Genomic DNA, 20,616 nt, shown 5'->3' with positions numbered 1-20,616 from the left:
GTCCGGTTTAGCTTAGCTAATTAGCCGCGAACAATGGGACACGTTTGTGCAGTCAGATCATCGCAAAATATCGCTCAACACAGATCAAGTGTGACAATCATTCACACGTAGCTATATTATGCAAGCGAAGAACTGCTAATTCATTTATATGAGACATGTATTGAAAATCAACTTTAGGGTTTACCTTCGTGCAAACATATCTGTTCTGGTTGATGGATTCAGTTGATCATTCGGTCTTCCTCAAAGTTTTATCCATCCAAGACATTTTTCATACTCGGTCTTCTGTTCCGGTTGATTTTTGATGGATTGAGTTGATGATGTCTTCGGTTTTGGAAAGGGTACGAATTGAACTCCACCAACTAGCCTTTCAGGATACCTGTTGTCACTATTACAAAGTCTGTGACTACACCTCTTAACCATATCTATTGTTAAAGAACCCAAATACGCGATAAAACGCCGACAGAAACTATACTGGACCATCCAGCCAGTGTTGTCTGAGATTTGAGTCCGAGATTAGGCAGATCTCTGGCCTCTGATTGGTCAGTGACGCGGATTGCGCAACATTCACAGAGGGGTCAATTCCAAGCCTTTTTCAAGATCTCCACAGGTGGTCCTAGGCGCTCGGACAACTCCTGATTATCCTTTTCACTCCTCAGTCAAAAATCTTACGAGGGGCACCTGATCGAGGCAAATTTCTGGTGGTATGATTAGCTTCCTGCAACCAATCCCATCGTTATGATTGGGTCCAATTGCTTTGTAATGATCTTGAGACAGATTTTTGCTGTTACCCATCGTGAGATGCATCTTGACTCACCCCTTGGCAATGAGACCGTAACTTAGTACTCAGCCATCTAATATTCATTTGCTCTGACAAGGGGCTGGATTATTGATTGATAGATTTTTGGTCTTGGGTTTCCATGTGTTTTTGCACCTCCCTTCTTTCGCATGTTCAATACATTTTCCTCTGTGTCCTTTCTCATTATTAGGCAAAAACTGACTTATTTATTCTACTTTCTTTGTATGTATGGATTACCTGGGTTGTTCACAATATCTGGTGAAATGTTCACATCAATAGGATCTTATTCAGTAAAAAAAAAGTTAAATATTTCAGACACTGTGTGCTTCTGTGCGTGTCTACGTGGCACGGGACCTTTAAATTTGTCTAGCAATTAGTGGCAAATGTGTTACATGAGCAGGACAAACCCCCCCCCCCCCCACACACACACCCTAAGAGTATGTCTTTTTTTGCCCCTAATCTTAACAACACATAACATCTTACTCTTGCCTGTGAACATTTTGACGTTGACAGGACACTTGACGCCGATGTCCTCACAGATCTGTAAGAAAAGCACAACATATTCATCAAGACAGCTTGCCTTACATGGCTCTGGTGTTTCGGTCCTCACCTGGGAGAAGATCTCCGGTGTGACGTCAGGCTGTGAGTTGAAGAAGTGGAGCACGTTGCTAGGGTGCTGGATGCGGTTCTTGGCCGCTTGCTCGGGGGACGTGAAGCGGTTGTTCCTGGAGCCGTGGAAGTCTTTGAAGCTGCTGGAGCCATCCTCTAGTTCGTAGCACTGGCCTGGCACGATGGCCTGCTGCTTGGACACGCTGCGTCCACACAATTGGAAAGAGGGGTTATATGTGACGTTTTACATAACGCGCATGATCCGATCACTTTTTCATCTATAAGGGAGCATCCACTCACCACACGTTGAGCTTCTGCCCAAACAGGAAGTTGTTGTTGAGGTGTGTAATGGCACGGTCTACGGCGTAGCAGTCACCCATCTCCACCATGGCAGCACCCGGCTTACTCTTCATAAACTTCACCTGCGAGGGTAAATGAGGTTTGTGCACATTTATTATGATGCGGATATGCTACATCAGACATCTATCGACATTAAATATAAGGTGCTGACCCGCTCCACGTTGCCATAGAGACAAAAAATGTTGAAGACACGGTCTGCGTTCATCTTGACCGGGTCCAGTCCGTACGCCATGACCACTGGCGAGTCTGCGTGGGATCCGTACTCGCCAGGGGGAGGCGGAGGGGGTCCATAGCTGGGGCCGTAGCTTCTTGCGCCACGTCCCCTCATTGGGGGTCCCATATGGCGGCTCTCGTACGGCGAGGAAGCGTAGCTGTCATCATAGTTGTGGTAAGCGGTTCCTGTTGGGGGATGGATACAGACAACAAAACCACTCACGCCTGGATTACACTATAAAACAAATTTGTTCTTTTCATGATGCCACGATGTCATACGACTACCATAAAATGTGCAGGTCTTATTGTGACACCCCATGAAGCACTGCGATACCACTCTATTCTGTCTTTTAGAATGACTGTGCTTTATCTTCACAAATCAAACGTGACACCTTTTACTCCAACTGGATACAAGGTAACAAGACAACAATGCATCACTACGGCAATATTGGGAGAAAATAAAAACCGTGAGGCATCACTGGATCTTTGGGAGATGATGTTTAAGACCAGGGGTGCTCAATGCGTGGATTGCGATCGACCGGCAGTCTTGGTCGATCGCACGACGGCATACCCAAAAAGTCATCCAATGTTCCCTCTAAACTGCGCGCGTGCAATTGTGCACCGCTGATGGTGAGGGATGACTGGTTGTTACATCCAATGGCACAATTCACATACGTAGTGTAAAAAATGAAAAGAAAAAGCCACTAGTTTCTCTTAGGCAGCACACAGAACTTTCTCTAACAACGACTGCTGCTCTCCCACACTTTCTTTCTACTAGTTACACCGGCCCCCAATGCCTGCTCTTAAAGACGTACACTCATGATCATAAATGTTAACAGTAGTTACGCAGCCCATCAATGTGTTTTATAATGAGAGCGCCCACTACCGGTGCCTTAGTTCGCAACACAATCTGGGCAACGTCGAGCAAAGACTAGCTAGGCATGTAGCTTATGTTTCGATATTAATGGAGAAAGTTAAAAAAGAAATGGTGTTGTTTTAAGATGCAATGACTATCGGAGAATGTGAATAATTGAACAAAAAGTGGTTAAACCGGACGAGATTTTCTCTTTTCGAATGGGAAAGGTCTGGCCTGAAGCCAAAGGAGAAAGTCCAGGATGAGATGGTGTGAAATTTTAAAATAAAAAATAAAGCTCACAAGGAGGCAACAATAAGTTATGTAGCCTAGCAAGGTAGAGCTAGCACTAACATTTGCACATAAACATGCCGGCATTCTGTCCAATCATGGTCTAAATCTTAGGCAAACATTGACTTATTCGCATTTGTAACTGCTGACAACAGCAAGCACAGGAGGTGATGCACCGATCACAATACGCAATCTTATTGGTCGATTTTGCTACGCTGTCAGAGTCGCTATGTATATCATGGTCCGACGCAGCCCCCCAAACGTACTGGAAAAACCAGGCTATTTATTTTAATGTCGGAGGACTAGAGTAGGGGAAAAAAAAGTATGTAGATTATGTTACAATGAAATAAATTTTGTCCCACTTGACAAAATATGTCTGCCCAATCTGGGAAACTTCCTGCGGTAGCCAGTTGGGCTCACGATTGGTCCCTGTCGCATAGTGGTGGCCTCCACAATAAAAGTATTAGGCACGTGGGTCTTACTGTAATCCGGGGGATGGTCACCAAGCAGGGCGGGCTGACGTTGGCGCTTGTTGGGGTTGGAACTCATGTCGTCTGTTGAATTTAAAAAAAAAAAAAAAAAAAAAAAAAAAAAAAAAGGCATGGAGGCATGAATGACAACATAGGGGAAACACCAACACAAACAAATGCACAATAATACACACGTCACCAAACACTGGCATGCACACTCTCAAAGGTCTTTTCACACTCTGCATGTGGGTTGCCATCTCACAGACCGAAGAGATAAAAGGGCTGCTGACGCTCTTCAGAGCTACCTTAAAGAGAAAAAAGTTCTATTTTGAAAGTGATACTACAGTGACTTTGAAATACTCTTCGAGTGGGAGAAAGACTGGTGGAGTGACTGCAGTGTGCTTTTAATGGTGGAACTGAACTGGCCTAAACTCTCCAAGTTACTGACAAGTACAGGCGGACCTGGTGAGAATGCCGCCCTGTGCGACAGCTATTGATTGTCCCCCCTTGGGCCGGTTGTCAACGGACGAGTCTCCTTATCCTCCTCTTCAAAATGAGCAGCACCAAGGCTTTCTTTTGCAAAAAAGACATGTGTCTTGCCGTATTTGTCGAGCTGTGGTATATTTCTCCAGCGAGAAAAAATTCCTGTTATTTCCTGGTAGGGTTATAGGTTGGACCTGGACGAGGCTGTACTTTTCCAAATTTGGATACGCTGCCCAAAGGTGCTGTGGTCTTTATTGCTGTGCTGTGAGGCATGGTCCTTTAACAACACTGAACAAGTGCAGTGAGAAAAGGCCTTAAAAAAAGAACTAAATATCAAAACACTACAAAAAAAAAAAAAAAAAAAAAAAAACACAAAGACAGCACTAAGAACACAAAGACCAAAAACACAAACTAAAAAAAAAAAAAAAAAAAAAACTACACAAAAGAACAAATAGTAATGCAAACACACACAAAAAAAAAAAAAAACATCTTAACGATCAGAACAGACAATATTAACACACATACACACGCGGGAAACGGTCACATGTAAACATCACAACACTAATCGGTAAACCAATGGTTTTCCCTATATCTTCATCCATCCATTTTTTTAGCCGCTTATCCTCACAAGGGTCGCGGGAGTGCTGAAGCCTATCCCAGCTGTCAACGGGCAGGAGGCGGGGTACACCCTGAACTGGTTGCCAGCCAATCACAGGGCAGAGAGAGACAAACAGCCGCACTCCCATTACGTAGAATATAGAAAAACCCAATAAAGAAAATATACAGTTGGAGTGCTTCAGGTCCACCTAAAGTTTTATGGCGTTTGTATTCGTTTTGTATTTTTGTAGTGTTATGGCATTGTATTGTGGCGTTTCCATTTGTTTTGTGTTGCTATCGTGTCGTGGCACTTGCTTTTCAGTTCTCTTAATGTGTTGTGGCGTTTGCAATTGTTGCGACATGTCTCAGCCACCGTACGATGAAAAATAAAATGCATTTGCAAACAGACTAACAACCGCATTAACACCCAAACTTGAAAGAAAACAATTACACTAACATCCATCCATGTTCCGTACCGCTTATCCTCACTAAGGTCATAGGCGTGCTGGAGCCTATACTAGGTAACTCTGGGCAAGTCGGGGTGCGGCCTGATCTGGTTGCCAGCCAATTGCAGGGCACATATAAACAACCATTCGCACTTACATTCACACCTACAGGCAATTTTGAGACTTCAATGAAGCTACCATGCAGGTTAAGGGGATGTGGGAGCATTCGGAGAAAACCCATGCAGGGACGGGGAGAACATGCAAACTCCACACACGGAAGGCCAGATTTGAATCCTAAAAACTCCAAGGCAGATGTGCTAAACAGTCCTCCACCATGCCGCCGTCCCAAAGTATTTGCCCCCTGTCACTTTAACCAGCATTGACAAAGTCTATTAATTTACAGAATTGGCACTGTGGCACATGATATGCAAGGACTGGGACACTACTAGGATTTCCAGATCAAAGATATGCAACATGACTAGATTAAGCAAACAGGTTGAAGGCAGTTCGAGTTATTTGGTGATGGATGTGTTTTCCCTGTGTAATATGTCTCTGAAGCCGTACTATAGTCTGAAATAGGGGTTGGCAATACGGGTGAAAAATGTAGCATGATAAAACCACTTCATACAAGTTGATAATTGTTCAAGTTTCAAAGAAAAAAAAAAAGCCAATTTCACACCCATCCAAACAAATGACCCAGGTGAATTCACAATTTAACTTTACAAAGTCATTATTACTCTTTAAAAAGAGGACAACACAACAGTTATCACTGATTTTAATAATGGATTTTGTATCTCAAGACCAGTCCAGTTATAGGGGACAATAGATCAGCCCAGGATATTTCAGTATCATACTTTAATATCTGGGAGTAGTGTGATGGGACTGAAAGGAAAGAGGATCTACAAAGACACGACTGGCGTAGTAGACAACAGCTGCTATTGTACAGTATGCGATGTTCTAAGTAGACATTATACTCACCTATCAGCCTGATCGGTCTCAACCGATAATTACCATTTTAGGCTGATCAGCTTTAATGCATAATTAGCAGATCTGATGAATGATTCGCAAAAGACTCTGCATTGACATAGTGACCAGTATATTTGAATTAAAAAGGTATTCTTTTGAGTTATGACAGTAAATAAATACATTTGTCCAATATATTTATATGTAATAAATATTTGACAAAGTTTCATACAGTGCCTTGTGAAGGTATTCGGCCCCCTTGAACTTTTCAACCTTTTGCCACGTTCCAGGCTTCAAACAAAGATATAAAATATTTTTTTTTGTCAGGAATCAACAACAAGTGGGACACAATCGTGAAGTGGAACAAAATTTCTGGGATATTTTAAACGTTTTAACAAATAAAAACCTGAAAAGTGGGGCGTGCAATATTATTCGCCCCCCCCCCCTGCATTAATACTTTGTAGTGCCACCTTTTGCTGCAATTACAGCTGCAAGTGGCTTGGGTTATGTCTCTATCACTTTTGCACATCGAGAGACTGAAATTGTTGCCCATTCTTCCTTGCAAAACAGCTCGAGCTTAGTGAGGTTGGATGGAGAGATTGTGAACAGCAATCTTCAGCTCTGCCTGCAGATTCTTAATTGGATTCAGGTCTGGACTTTGACTAGGCCATTCTTACACTTGGATACGTTTATTTGTGAACCATTCCATTGTAGATTTTTTTTTTTTTTTTTTGGATCATTGTCCTATTGGAAGATAAATCTCCGTCTCAGTCTCGTGTCTTTTGCAGACTCCCAACAGGTTTTCTTCCAGAATGGTCCTGTATTTGGCTCCATTCATCTTCCCATCAATTCTAAACCATCTTCCCTGTCCCCGCTGAAGAAAAGCAGGCCCAAACCATGAGGCTGCCACCACCATGTTTGACAGTGGGGATGGTGTGTTCAGGGTGATGAAATGTGTTCCTTGTGCACCAAACATATCGTTTTGCATTGTGGCCAAAAAGTTCAATTTTGGTTTCATCTGACCAGAGCACCTTCTTCCACGTTTGGTGTGTCTCCCGGGTGGCTTGTGGGGAACTTTAAACGAGACTTGCTATTGTTATCTTTGAGAAATGGCTTTCTTGTTGCCACTCTTCCATAAAGGCCAGATTTGTGCAGTGTACAACTGATTGTTTTCCTATGGACAGACTCTCCCACCTCAGCGGTAGATCTCTGCAGTTCATCCAGAGTGATCATGGGCCTCTTGGCTGCATCTCCGAGTCAGTCTTCTCCTTGTCCAAGGTGAAAGTTTAGAGGGACGGCCGGGTCTTGGTAGATTTGCAGTAGTCTGATACTCCTTCCATTTCAATATGATTGCTTGCACAGTGCTCCTTGAGATGTTTGAAGCTAGGGAAATTTTTTCGTATCCAAATCTGGATTTAAACTTCTCCACAACTGTATATTGAACCTGCCCGGTGTGTTCCTTGGTCTTCACGATGCTCTCTGCACTTCACGCAGAACCCTGAGACTATCACAGAGCAGGTGCATTTATACAGAGACTTGATTACACGCAGGTGGATTCTATTCGTCATCATCAGTCAACATTGGATCATTCAGAGATCCTCACTGAACTTCTGGAGTGAGTTTGCTGTCCTGAAAGTAAAGGGGGGCCGAATAATATTTCACACCCAGTTTTTCTGTTTTTCATTTGTTAAAAAATATAAAATATGCAATAAATTTCATTCCACTTCACGGTTGTTTCCCACTTGTTGATTCTTGACCCAAAAAAAAAAAAAAATCATTTATTTATGTTTGAAGCCTGAAATGTGGCAAAAGGTTGAAAAGTTCAAGGGGGACTAGGGGGACTAATACATTCACACGGAACTGTATATATATTTCAAAAAAACATCACTGTGGGATAAACAACACATCTGAGACAGACTACATCATATTTGGCTCATACTACAATACAAATTTAGTCTAACGCATTATGTCAGACTCCTGAAATAAAATTTTGCATTCAGATACCACAGAATGCAGTGTTTTGCGATCACTGGAATTTATCTTGTCAACTCAAATGTGACCGGATACACTCGTCACCGTGGTGACAAACAAATCGGGCCGTGTGTTTTATAATAAGAAAATGGGAAAAGCTGGTGGTCACTTGTGCTTGAGAGAGTACTTTAATGATTGTTTGATGCATGTTCATGTACTTTTAATACGATACGGCTCACGAGCACGCAACAAAATGTGATGTGCGCTACAAAGCTAGTGTTAGCATTAAAGACCACTTTATACTCCGACGGTTGTACAATGTCCGCATTGCATCACGTGACCTACACATTAACCCGGGCAGGACCTTTGCATAACTTGTGCATCTAAATAAATAAATAAATTGATGCGCAGGGAAATCTGCGGAGCTCATCTCTTGTGATCGGCCCGTTATAGTCACATGCTGTGATGTATTCAACGTTCCTCCGAGCTTCACATACCACCTATGTCGCTGCCTTCTTGGTGGATTTTGCAGCGTAATTAAGCATTCTGGTCATTTAGGACACGCTTCAATGGTCACCATTGCGGTTCCTTTGTTTCAGAAAGGAAAGTGAAAGCCAAAAATGACCAAAATGTGCTTGGGAAACGCCACCCTGTCGTCCTAGCTACACATGTGACTTGGAGAAGAACTGCATGTGTGGGTTGCGCTCGAGTATAAAAGCAAACCATGTGCAGGAGAGCAGCAGTAATCTCAGTACGGTCGCCACACGTCCAAGTATAAACAGGCCTTAACGGTCGTACATCTAATATACTTGCTGAGTGCATGTCATTGTACAATATTTACAAAAACTAAATCAAACTAACACACAGCAACAAAAACTAATAAAAAGGGCAACGCAAACACACTATAACCAGGGTAAAAAAAAAAAAGGGGGGGGGCATGCTTCAGTCAACAAAGCCCAAGTAAGAGAGCCTGTCATGTAAATAAGCCACTGCTCACCCCTCCACCAGATTGTGCCAACGTGACAGGGTCTGCAGTGGCCACGCACTATAAGTCTTTATAAAAGTGGAAATCCACTGGTTTGCATTATCAATGTATCCAATAGGTCATGTAATATGTACTTTATTTTGACAATGTCATGTTAAATCCTCTCTCATTTAATAGTGTTTTGAGAAGATTTTTTTTCTTAATCAATTTTCAGGGCCGCTACCATTTTTGCAAGTCACATGACCTACATGCGCTGATGTGACAAGTACTGTGCCGCAATAAAGGTTCGATTACATGGGACACCATTGTTGCTCAGCGCTGATTTCTGATTTATCCTCTTCAGAAGAAGAAATAGCAGTATCGGTTGATGGGGAAGACAGCGGAATACTTTCATACATAGCAGTGAGCGGCACAGCTGCGAGCGACTCGGCCGCTCGGGAAGACTGAGGAATACTTCCATACAGAGCCGTGAGCTGTAGTGGAGTCAGCAAGACTGCTTGGGGTGTCTGTCCCCCGCAAAACATGTGTCGCTCACACCTTTTTCCTCCGCATTGTGGAGGAAGAGCAGACATCGCATCGAAGGATTTATATATATTAAAAAAAATAAAAAATAAAAAGCACCGTGCTATGAACACTTGGTCGCCACGCGGCAGTTATCCCTGGGGTAACATTTCCGACACCTCCTGTTTGAAACCCAAACGCGCACATCCTCGGTCCCGTGCGGGGGGGGGCTCGCGACAGGGCTCCCGATGGAGAGCTCAATCGCGCAGCACGGCGTCCCGCAGCCACCGCGCCGGGTCCTAGTTTATTCCAATAACGAACGACACTCTGGCATGGCAACTAGCTACGCGGCCCGCGGCGTGAGCGGCTGTGTATGGAAGTATTCCTTAGTCTTCCCAATCAACCGTGCGGCTCACGGCTGTTTATGGTAGTATTCCTTCGTCTTCCTGATCAACCAATACTGCTATTTCTTCATCAGATGAGGTTAAATCCGAGAAATCAGCACTGGGCATAAATGGTGTCTCATGTAATCGAGCCTTTGTTGCGGCACATAACATGTCACATCCACGCAAGTAGGCCATGTCACTCGCGAAAATGGTAGCACCCCTGAAAATTTGTAATTGTCGATAAAAATCCTCTCAAGACACTAGTAAATGAGAGAGGATTTAACATCACATCACACAATATTAGAGTACATATTACATGACCTATTGGATAGATTGTTAATGCAAACCGGTGGATTTCACCTTTAACAAAGTTTAAAAAAAAAAAAATCTTTCCCATGTTTTGCCCCATTTAGGCCAAGGGAGGTTCACATAGCATTTAGCGAGGAAGGGGCATACTAATGGGTGAGTGAATGATGTGGGCAGGCTGGGATCAAACGGTCAATAAAGAGCAAGACAAATGCCATATACTTCTGGAGAAAGAAAACACACCTGCGTTGCTCCCATTGCCGTCCGCATCGCCATCTGTACGGGTACACAATCACACATATTCAGAGAGGCGGCCATGTTACGCAGTCACAATATTAGTCAGCACAGTGGTGGGAGAGGGAAACATGTGGGGGAGGGGGGCACTTTAGATAAGTTGGCAGTAAAGCGCATGGCGATGGCCCGCGTGAGGACCTCACTTCCAGCACATCAGCTACAAGGTTGACACGTGGCGTCAAGGGAAGATGGGATTCTGAACATTGTGGCCGTTCGGAAAGTGTTTAAAAAAAAAAAAAAAAAAAAGAAAAAAGTGAGGTGTGGCCATGTTTGGTGCTGAGGCTTCTTGTTTTACTTACTGCATGCGTACACACAGAGGGAGGAAGGCTGCAGTAGTTTCACCATTCCACAACTCATTTCATCGTACACCCAATGCCTCTTTTGCGGCGGGAGATAGATACAACTGGCCACCTCGGCGCCTTATTGAGCACCGCCCGGTCCCATTTCTGGCAGGTTCCCCTTTTCATTCCTTTTTGGAACACTCCACACTTAGGGAGGGAGGCATGGAGGCCGACCCCCGGGGCAACACGGCCTCACGGAAGGACATAGCCAGCCTCTAGACTCTGAAAGATGGGAGACAAAGCATCGATACAACGAGGTATGTAGAGAAGGACAAGGCTGAGTCAGCAGAAATGGGCCTGCGTGTTCTGTTCTGGTGGAGGTGTTGTCAGCAGTGTCTTCATCAGTCGGCTCTCCGTGCTTGGATCAGTTGCGGTGTGTGGTGGTGACGAATCAGTGTGGCCCTTTTTGTTTTTTTGTCAGTTGTGGGTGGGGTGTCCTGTCCTCACTGGTGTCGGCCTCCATTTTGGGGTGGCGGTGATGATGGTGGGGGAGGGGTGTGGTGTTGAAGCTTTTGGAGCGCCTCGGTGTGTCTGGGACCAAGCGTAGCTCGGCGCCTTGTAGACGTGTGCGCTGTCGTCAAGGCTCCGGTGCGGAGCAGTGAGTGAGAGGAAATAAAGAGTCTTGACTGAGGGGTGTAATAGTGGTTGTGTCCTCGGTGGCAGTGGTGATGTCAGCGTGTGTCTGCTGCTCCCCTCCTGTGCTTTTATCGCAATTGTGCTCGAATGTAACTGTTGGGGATCAGTTGTGTTTCCAGAAAAAGACTCAAGAGGGAAGAAAATGTTAAAAGATTGAAGTGCACAATTGAGAAGCTGCAGCTGTGTGCGCGAGAATGCCAACGCAAAGTGCCTGATACGAATGCACCGCACAAGAGCGCAAGATTAAAACATTATCTACGTGGAACAAGTTCAAATTAATATTATGAATGTCCAAATGGCCCAAAACTTTCAAACATCGCCTCACAGCTTGAAAGGAGCTTATTTCAGGAAACAAAGGATTGTCAGTTGTGCTAAACAAGTGTTTAAAACAAAAATCATGGCTGTCGTTTTCTTAAAAAAGATAATTTGTATGATTTGATTTTTTGAAAATTTGATCCAAATTTGTGAAATTGTAGCTGTACATGGACTCACGAGTTTTTGGAGACACAAGCTATCGCTCGGCTGATATTTTTTGACTCCACTTGCAAGCAAAAAATTGAGTTCAAAACAATAAGATGGTGTCAATGAACTTTGCCATACAGTGAGCAACACTAACCCCCCCTCCCAGCCAAAAAAAAATTACAAAATGCTTACTTCATGTTATTTCCACTCACAGTTGAAGCTAAGCGGTTTCACTTTGTTTTTTTTTTTTTTTTTTTTAACACTTGTATTCCAGTAAGTGTTAGAAATCAGCTCATATTGCACCAGATTTTATTTTGGAATCGTAACATTACCCAAGAGCATTCGCTGCAGTTCAATGGTTTATAGAAGTGATAAAAGTGTGGTTCATGGGCTCTCTCTAGTGGTATACAAAAAAATAATAATTATGCCCAAGTACTGTTCAACTGCATATAACTTTCAGGTTGGATATGCTGAGGATCCCCGCTATTCACCGAGGATCGGGACGGACAGCCCAAAAAAAAAAAAAAAAAAAAAAAAAAAAATGACACCCATTATAACTGCATGGGATAAATATACATTTTTTAAAACCGTAGAAATTCTTAAATCAGTGGGGATAAACCAATTGGGCATTTTGGAGGAAAAAAAAGCAAGGGAAAAAAAAATCTATTTTAGCTGCATATGATCTTTAAGAACCCTTCCATTTTAAGGCTTTATTTTGGTACAATTTGTATCCAACCTTTATGTTCAATACATTTTATTTGCAACATTGTTTTTTGGGGGTGAAATTTTCTGAAAGTAATGTTCAAACTATTCATTGTGTTCCAGTGGCAATGTTGAGGCTGACTGAGCTGAACACAAGTGGTGACAAAACACCAGTAACAAGCTTCATGTATCGATTGCATCGTTTCCCCTGACAAAGCGCTCCTGACATTCCCGCTACACAGTCGCTGACTAATTGTGGGTTGCTCCTCAAACTCTGACGTCACAACAGTGTTTTGTGTTGAAGATGTGAATGTTCCCTGTACTGGGTTATTACATCACATAAGGACTACTTGTGACACACTGTCATGTTAACATTGTGATATGTACATGTGTTCATAGTAGGCAAGTTTTCAACATGTCTGTGTGTGTGAGGCGTTACCTGGGCCACTCAGATTGGGATTAGTGTAGTCCCAAGTGTCCTGGTCATTCTTGAACACATTCAACCGAGTGGGCTGAGAAAATATGACAATAGCATGTTAAGTATGCAATATCTAATTTGGAAAAAAAAAAAAAAAAAAAAAAAAGGATTATTGTACTGTGCGGTCCACTGGGTTTACCTTGGCGTATTCGATTTTCAGCGTGCAGCATCCAGAGTAGATGTCAGCTCCATTGAGAGAAGCTTTGGCTCGCTGGGCACTTTGCACAGAGTCAAATGTTACTCAAAGTTAAGGGGTCCAAAGTTCTCCTGAGAGTGCAATGACATTTAAGGCACCCAAACTAGGCCTGTCATGGAAATTACTCTATAGCGACTCAAGCTTTTTTCCAGACTCGATAAATTCATCTCATTCTTGTCGCGACCTGGGGGAATTTAAGACACCTTCACTACAACGTGCCCTGCTACTAGAAGCAAAGATGTACGTATTAACTACAAGTAGGCTCATGGACCAGCAGAGGCTCTGTCCAATACTCCACACCCTTGCTCCATGAGCTGCGAATCTATCCAAACAAAAGGACATTTAAGGCAAAGTCAACTGTTTATCACGTTTGCTAGTCCACAAGTTAAGGATCTAAAAGGCTCATTGTATTCCATTTTTATTTGGAAAAACACAGCACCTCAATTTCATTGGAATGGGGGTTGTGGATGAAATATAACAAGAATATGTTGACTGGGTCCACACTAGGTAAAATATTATTCTGATAAATACGGAATAAGAATTCGTGAATTTTCACCACTCAGGGGGTGGCCATTTTGGCCAATACCACCCTCTGGTTTCAGCTAAAATTAACATCACAAGTGCCCCCACACCTGCTTTGTGAAGGTCGCATGACCAAACCCAGAAATCAGGATAGTGGTCTCGCCGTGTAAGATTGGTGCAGATTGTAATGGACATGTTGGTGAAGGAAACAGGGGCGACAAAGAAGTGATGGGTAAGTACGGCATTCAGGAATGGAACTTTGAGGGACAGATGGTGGTGGACTTTGCAAAAAAGGATAGAAAAGGAAGTAGAGAAGTTTTTTCTAGAAGAGGGAGGAGTGACCTACAACAGCAGAGGTAGAAGCGCGCAGGTGGATTAAATTTTGTGTCGACGATGTAATCTGAAGGAGGTTACTGACTGCAAGAAAGTGGTACGGGAGAGTGTAGCTCGACAGCATAGGATGGTGGTGTGTAGGATGACTCTGGTGGTGGATCGGAAGATTAAGAAAACAAAAAGGTAGAGAAGAGAACCATGTGGTGGAAGCTGAGAAAGGAAGAATGTTGTGCGCCCTTCCAGAAAGAGGTGAGACAGGCTCTCGATGGACAACCGAAGCTCCCGGAAGACGACAGCCAAGGTGATCAGAGAGACCGGCAGGAGATTATTGTGTGTCTTCTGGTAGAAAAAGTGAGGAGAAGACTTGGTGGAACCCAAACAAAATAAAGGAAGTCATACAAGGAAAGAGATGATCGAAGAAGACAAGAGACACAGAGAACTGAGGAGACGCAAAAGGTATACGTTGAGATGTGACGTAGGACAAAGGTAGAGGTCGCAAAGGCAAAACAAGAGGCATATGACGACATGTACACCAGGTTGGACACGAAAGGAGTAAAGGATCTCTCCAGGTTGGCCATACAGAGAGACAGATATAGGTGGGATGTGCAGCAGGTAAAGGTGATTAAAGATAGAGATGGAAATATGTTAACTGATGCCAGTAGTGTGCTGAATAGATGGAAAGAATACTTTGAGAAGTTAATGAATGAAGAAAATGGGAGGGAAGGAAGAGTAGAAGATGAAAGTGTGAAGGACCAGGAAGTGGCAATGATGAGTAAGGGGTAAGTGAGAAAGGCACTGGACAGATTGAAAAATGGAAAGACAGTTGGTCCTGATGACATTCAACTGGAGGTATGGAAGCAATTTGGAGAGGTGGCTGTGGAGTTTTTCACCAATTTATTCAACAGAATACTAGCGGGTGAAAAGGTGCCTGAAGAATAGAGGAAAAGTGTACTAGTTCCCATTTTTAAGAACAAAGGGGATGTGCAGAGCTATGGGAACTAAAGAGGAATAAAGTTGATGAGCCACACAATGTAGTTATGGGAAAGAGTACTGGAGGCTAGACTTAGGAGTGATGTATCTGCGAGCAACAGTATGGCTTCTTGCCTAGAAAGAGTACCACAGATGCATTATTTGCCTTGAGGATAGTAACTGAAAAGTACAGAGAAGCTCAGAAGGAGCTACATTGTGTCTTTGTGGATCAAGAGAAAGCCCATGACAGAGTACCAAGAGAGGAACTGTGGTACTGCATGCGTAAGTCTGGTGTGGCGGAGAAGTATGTTAAAATAGTACAGGACATGTATGACGGCAGCCGAAGAATGGTGAGGTGTGCCGTAGGTGTGATAGAAGAATTTAAGGTGGAGGTGGGACTGAATCAGGGATAAGCTCTGAGCCCCTTCCTGTTTGCTGTGGCAATGGATCGGTTGACAGATGAGGTTAAACTGGAATTTCCTTGGACCATGATGTTCTTAGATGATATCATGATATGTAGTGAAAGCAGGGAGCAGGTGGATGAACAATTAGAAAGATGGAGGCATGGACTGGAAAGGAGAGGAATGAAGATTAACCAAAGTAAAACGGAATACATGTGCATGAATGAGAGGGGTGGGGGAAGAGTGAAGCTCCAGGGAGAAGAGATAGCGACAGTGGAAGACCTCAAATATTTAGGGTCAACAATCCAGAGCAATGGTGAGTGTGGTAAGGAAGTGAAGAAACGGGTCCAAGCAGGTTGGAACAGCTGGCGGAAGGTGTCTGGTGTGTTATATGACAGAAGAGTCTCTGCTAGGATGAAGGGAAAAGTTTATAAAACAGTGGTAAGGCCAGCCATGATGTACGGATTAGAGACGATGGAACTGAAGAGACGATAGAAAGCAGAACTGGAGGTGGCAGAAATGAAGATGTTGAGGTTCTCGCTTGGAGTGAGCAGGTTGGATAGGATTAGAAATGACCTCATTAGAGGGACAGCCAAAGTTGGATGTTTTGGAGACGAGGTTCGAGAGAACAGACTTCGATAGTTTGGACATGTCCAGAGGCCAGAGAGTGACTACAGTGGTAGAAGGGCGCTAAGGATGGCGCTGCCAGGCAAAAGACCGAGAGGAAGACCAAAGAGAAGGTTTATGGATTTGGTGAGGGAAGACATGAGGGCAGTTGGGGTTGGAGAGGAAGATGCAGAAGATAGGCTAAGATGGAAAAAGATGACACGCTGTGGCGATCCCTAACGGGACAAGCCGAAAGGAAAAGAAGAAGACTTTGGATTTCTACTACCTTAAAAGAACTATATGAGGTTCTCGCTTGGTGTGAACAGGCTGGATAGAATTAGAAATGAGCTCATTAGAGGGACAGCCAAAGTTGGATATTTTGGAGACAAGATTAGAGAGCAGATTTTGATGGTTTGGACATGTCCAGAGGCGAGAGTGAGTATATTGGGTGAAGGGTGCTGAGGATGGAGCTGCCAGGCAAAAGAGGGAGAGGAAGACCAAAAAGAAGGTTGATTGATGTGAGTGAAGACATGAGGGAAGTTGGTGTTAGAGAGGAAGATGCACGAGATAGGCATAGATGGAAAAAAAATGATACGTTGTGGCGATCCCTAACGGGACAAGACGAAAAGAAAAGATTAAGTTAAAAAAAACATTTTAAATTTTCTCAAAAATAATAGTTTTGTTGAAGTTTTACACCTGACAGTCTAAATATTTCAATTATTTTTTACTTGGAAAAAAAAAAATACACTGACCAATTTTAGGAAGGGAAAACAAGCCAAATTCATGCACCCCCTTCCTTTCTAGGAGAGCTATGTCAAAATGTATCACCTTCTTCATAAACAGGAACTTAGGTGATTCCAAATGGAAAAATACTGTAAACTCCTTGCAAGTCCATGTGATATTTATTCCTCTGAAAGGATATTCCACCATGGCCTGCACACCGTTCTTCCTAAAGATGACAATTCTGTGGACTGGGCCGCAGTTGTTGCATATAGTGTAGAGAACCTCCTGTATGGAAAAACATGATGATCTGTTATAGAGACAAAAAGCACAGGTTATTGCATATTTTGACTCACTCACTGTAGTTATGGGGTAAATGGGGTTCATGATGGTAAGCAGCAGAACGTTGTTGACGCTCCTCGAGTCGTCAGAGTCGCCCGGCCTTGAGATCTTCTGGCTGGTGGAGTAGTTAATGAAGGCCGGGTGGCTGGCAATATATACTTGGTTGTCAGCGGCGTAGGTCACTGCCGTGGACGAGCCGTTCATGTCCTCATACTCCACCAGCGCCTGCCGTTTCTTGGGCATCAAGACTACGTAGCTTTTGCAGAGATATCGGGAATGTTATTTTGAGGGTTAGTGCGCACTTAAGTCCACAAAATTGAGCCAGTTCAATACAGCATTTCAACCATGGTCAGTGCTCAAAACCTCTCATTAGCATTATAGACTAAAATTATACTGCTGTAACATGTTAAACTAAGATTGTGTAAATTGTCAATGATTGGTGCAAAGTCTCACTCAGCATTCCCGCCCCAATGTGTAAAAAGGGCTAGCGGTTTATTAAAAAAAAAAAAAAAACTATGGGAATTCACTCCATTTTGTACCATTCTTGGAGGTGGGGGCTGCTTCTGTCACAGAAAATACTGCACATCTTTGAAATATGGTGGCACTATAGACTGTTTTCGACCACGTGACTACATCTGGGGCACCTGGCCATGTTGGATGAGTTCACGCTACTGACAAGGAGTTTATTCGATTGCTTTTGCATACAGACCGGAGTTACACAAATGTTCGTACGACTGTTAAAAGTAACGCATGATGGTTAAAAAGACTTTTGAAAGTTATCGGTGTTCATTAGATGTTTCAACCGTTAGGACAAGAAGTGTGCTTTGCTTGACAATATCGACCCTCATGCCTTGGAGAAACAAAAATGGAGCACAACTGTGGGCATCGGTAACCTATCCAGACATCGTCCTATTCTCGTCAAGCACTTATACCATGGACCAACTAAAAATTTACAAAGGTCTGGAGGCCTACACCCAATTTATCATTGGCTGAGTTCGTTATGCGGCGGTATCCATTGTAAGCAACCTGTGTCTCCACACTGCTAAGGTTAGTGTACCGCTCAATGCAGTTGAAACGCGTACCGCGTGATTAGTCAGTGTTGTTAAATTCTGTTGATTATACCAACGAAAGAGGTGTAGTTTATTATTTCCGTTTTTGTTCTCAAGAGGGGGAGAGAGAAAGGTTCGACCGGCATGAGTCCCAAGTGGAGCCCGCACCTCTTTCTCCACTTCCTCGGCTACATTTTTAACTAAACCTAACGAAACACCTAGCGGTGCGGTAACTCGTTTTTTGCAAACGTATTATAATAAAACAGAAAATACAGATTTTGGAGACATGCATTGCATTCACACACACTAGTATTATGTAGCCCCTTGGCACTAAAGAATACTTCTCCTTCACTGAACGTAGTGTTTGCTAAGTAGGTGTGAAATTCTAAAAAACTATCCAATACTTACCAAGAACAAAATGTTCCGAGCAAATGCTGTCATAAGGGAATGACTTGGCTCCTAGATCGGCTCTGCTAATACGAGACAGCCACAGTTGTCGCTGTTTGGTTGATAACTACTCCGCTTTCTCACACTGGTTCTTGATCACAGCTGGTAGTCGAAAGAAAGAAGCTTTACAACGCCCACTTTCGTTTGAGCAACTGATAAAGCAGTGCGCCCCTATTCATACGCCTTTCTGAAATGATTCCTGCTTGGTTACGGTTTATTTACTTTACTCTAATTCACCAAACCAAAACGGCGACCGCGTTCTAAACGTGAAGGTTTGTGACGTCAGTCGAAAACAGTCTATTGAGAATATGACCACTCCTCATTCATAAAAATGGAAATGCGATCTTAAGGTTTCTATACCTGATGGCCCCAAACTCTTGCAGGGCCTCTGTCAGGTCCGCCTCCGTAACGCCATCCACCAGTCCTCGGACGTGCACTACCACAGACGGAAGTGTCTTGTGAGGGTCTTCGTAGCCCTAACACAAATGTATGATTAGTGAGATTGAGCCAGAATTCCACCCTCAAGAGTCGCATCCATCCATACATCTCTTCTACCGCTTACCCCTACTCGGGTTGTAGGCGAACTAGAGCCTATCCCAGCTATCTCCAGGTGAGAGGCGGGGTGCACCATGAACTGGTGACCAGCCAACAACATATTCTTAAAGTTACCTCCACACAACGACGTGAGCACATCATAACGTTGCACAGCGAAATAAATGCGAATGTGATATCGTGGATGGTGAACAGCTCATGGCGAGGTTCACTGTTTCCATTCCACGTTGCTCAGGTCAGGGATTACGTTAGAGTCAACGTTATATGTACAAGGGTTTAACTGTTACTGTTTACGTGCAATTGTAGTTTAACTGCACGACTCGAACCTAAATGATTCGGGAGTCATGTCTGTGCTACCCTTGGGGCTGTTTGATTAAATAGAAGCTAAATTGAAAAAGCGACAGGGGCACTGACTAATATCTTTGAAAAAAAGAACAGGTTACATATTATTAGTCTACAAAATTAATACTATTACTGGACTGGCATTTGGACTACAAATAAACGTTGCCAGTCGCGTAAAACCAAGGCTAACCAATGTAGCTACTACGCTAGCTTTCAGGTTACGTAGCTACCGGCCCAAGAACAAAGCCGAGCTATATGGGTAGGCCCAACGTCGTATTTTTACCGTGCATTACGCTCTACCCGACAATTTCAGATGCAAGGGAACACTTGCATCGTTCAGCAGGCATTTAGAGGATATAACTGAACTGGCTGTACGAAAAGGGGACAATTCTGAAGATTTTTAGAGGGAAACTGCGCTTATTTCCCCCCTGGATGGCGCGCTCACGTTCATTGTGCGTGTAAGCCAAAACTCAAATACATCCACAGCAAAAGCTCACCGTGGACAATCCGTCGGTTTTCTGTCTTTTGGTTGCCCTGCCATCCTCGCTGTAATATCGGCTCGCCGCGGTTGCCATGTTGTCAGGATTTAAAGAGGACGGTGGCTATGAAATGGACTAGCAACTTCAAGCTAAACACGAGGCTTTGGTCCCCAGTTTATCATGGACCGAAACGCACGTCAATCTAAACGTCACTGTAGCCACACCCAATGGGAAATACGATTTCTCAGTGTATCTTCTTTGGGGTGGGTGGGGGTGTATTATTTTAAGCAGGCGTTTCTCCTTTAAAATTCAAAATGTACCCAAATATGTATGTAATATATGCCTACGAAATACATTTGATTACCAGAAAGAAAGAAAAAACACAGGTCGCCAGCCAATCGCAGGACACAGAAAGAACTCACATTCACAACTATGGGAAATTTAGAGTCTTGAGTTGCATGTTTGTGGAATGTGGAAGGAAACCAGAGTGCCCGGAGAAAGCCCATGCAAGCAAT

General features: G+C 43.5%; 1 protein-coding gene across 3 annotated transcripts; it reads right to left on the bottom strand.

Annotated features, from left to right (window-relative positions):
• Positions 1-145: 145 nt before the first annotated feature.
• On the bottom strand, positions 146-20,347 carry LOC133504658 (heterogeneous nuclear ribonucleoprotein L-like). 3 transcript variants are annotated; one of them, XM_061827145.1, is made up of 12 exons: positions 20,120-20,347; positions 19,089-19,204; positions 17,251-17,488; positions 17,093-17,178; positions 13,283-13,379; positions 13,105-13,177; positions 10,474-10,506; positions 3,605-3,676; positions 1,917-2,164; positions 1,706-1,827; positions 1,407-1,608; positions 151-1,337 (listed from the first exon to the last, which is right to left on the bottom strand). In XM_061827145.1, the coding sequence occupies exons 1-12, from the start codon at positions 20,195-20,197 to the stop codon at positions 1,185-1,187; spliced, it is 1,518 nt and encodes a 505-aa protein (XP_061683129.1). In that variant the 5' UTR covers positions 20,198-20,347; the 3' UTR covers positions 151-1,184. The 3 variants fall into 3 exon arrangements, with proteins under 3 accessions (XP_061683131.1, XP_061683129.1, XP_061683130.1); XM_061827146.1 differs by lacking the exon at positions 10,474-10,506 and having other exon boundaries at positions 195-1,337; positions 20,120-20,344; XM_061827147.1 differs by lacking the exons at positions 3,605-3,676; positions 10,474-10,506 and having other exon boundaries at positions 146-1,337.
• Between the last annotated feature and the right edge of the window lie 269 nt (positions 20,348-20,616).

The sequence above is a fragment of the Syngnathoides biaculeatus genome, chromosome 8 (assembly GCF_019802595.1).
Source record: "Syngnathoides biaculeatus isolate LvHL_M chromosome 8, ASM1980259v1, whole genome shotgun sequence".
NCBI lineage: Eukaryota > Metazoa > Chordata > Actinopteri > Syngnathiformes > Syngnathidae > Syngnathoides > Syngnathoides biaculeatus.
The sequence above is the reverse complement of the archived record's forward strand: the minus strand, read 5'-3'. Positions and strand labels throughout refer to the sequence as shown.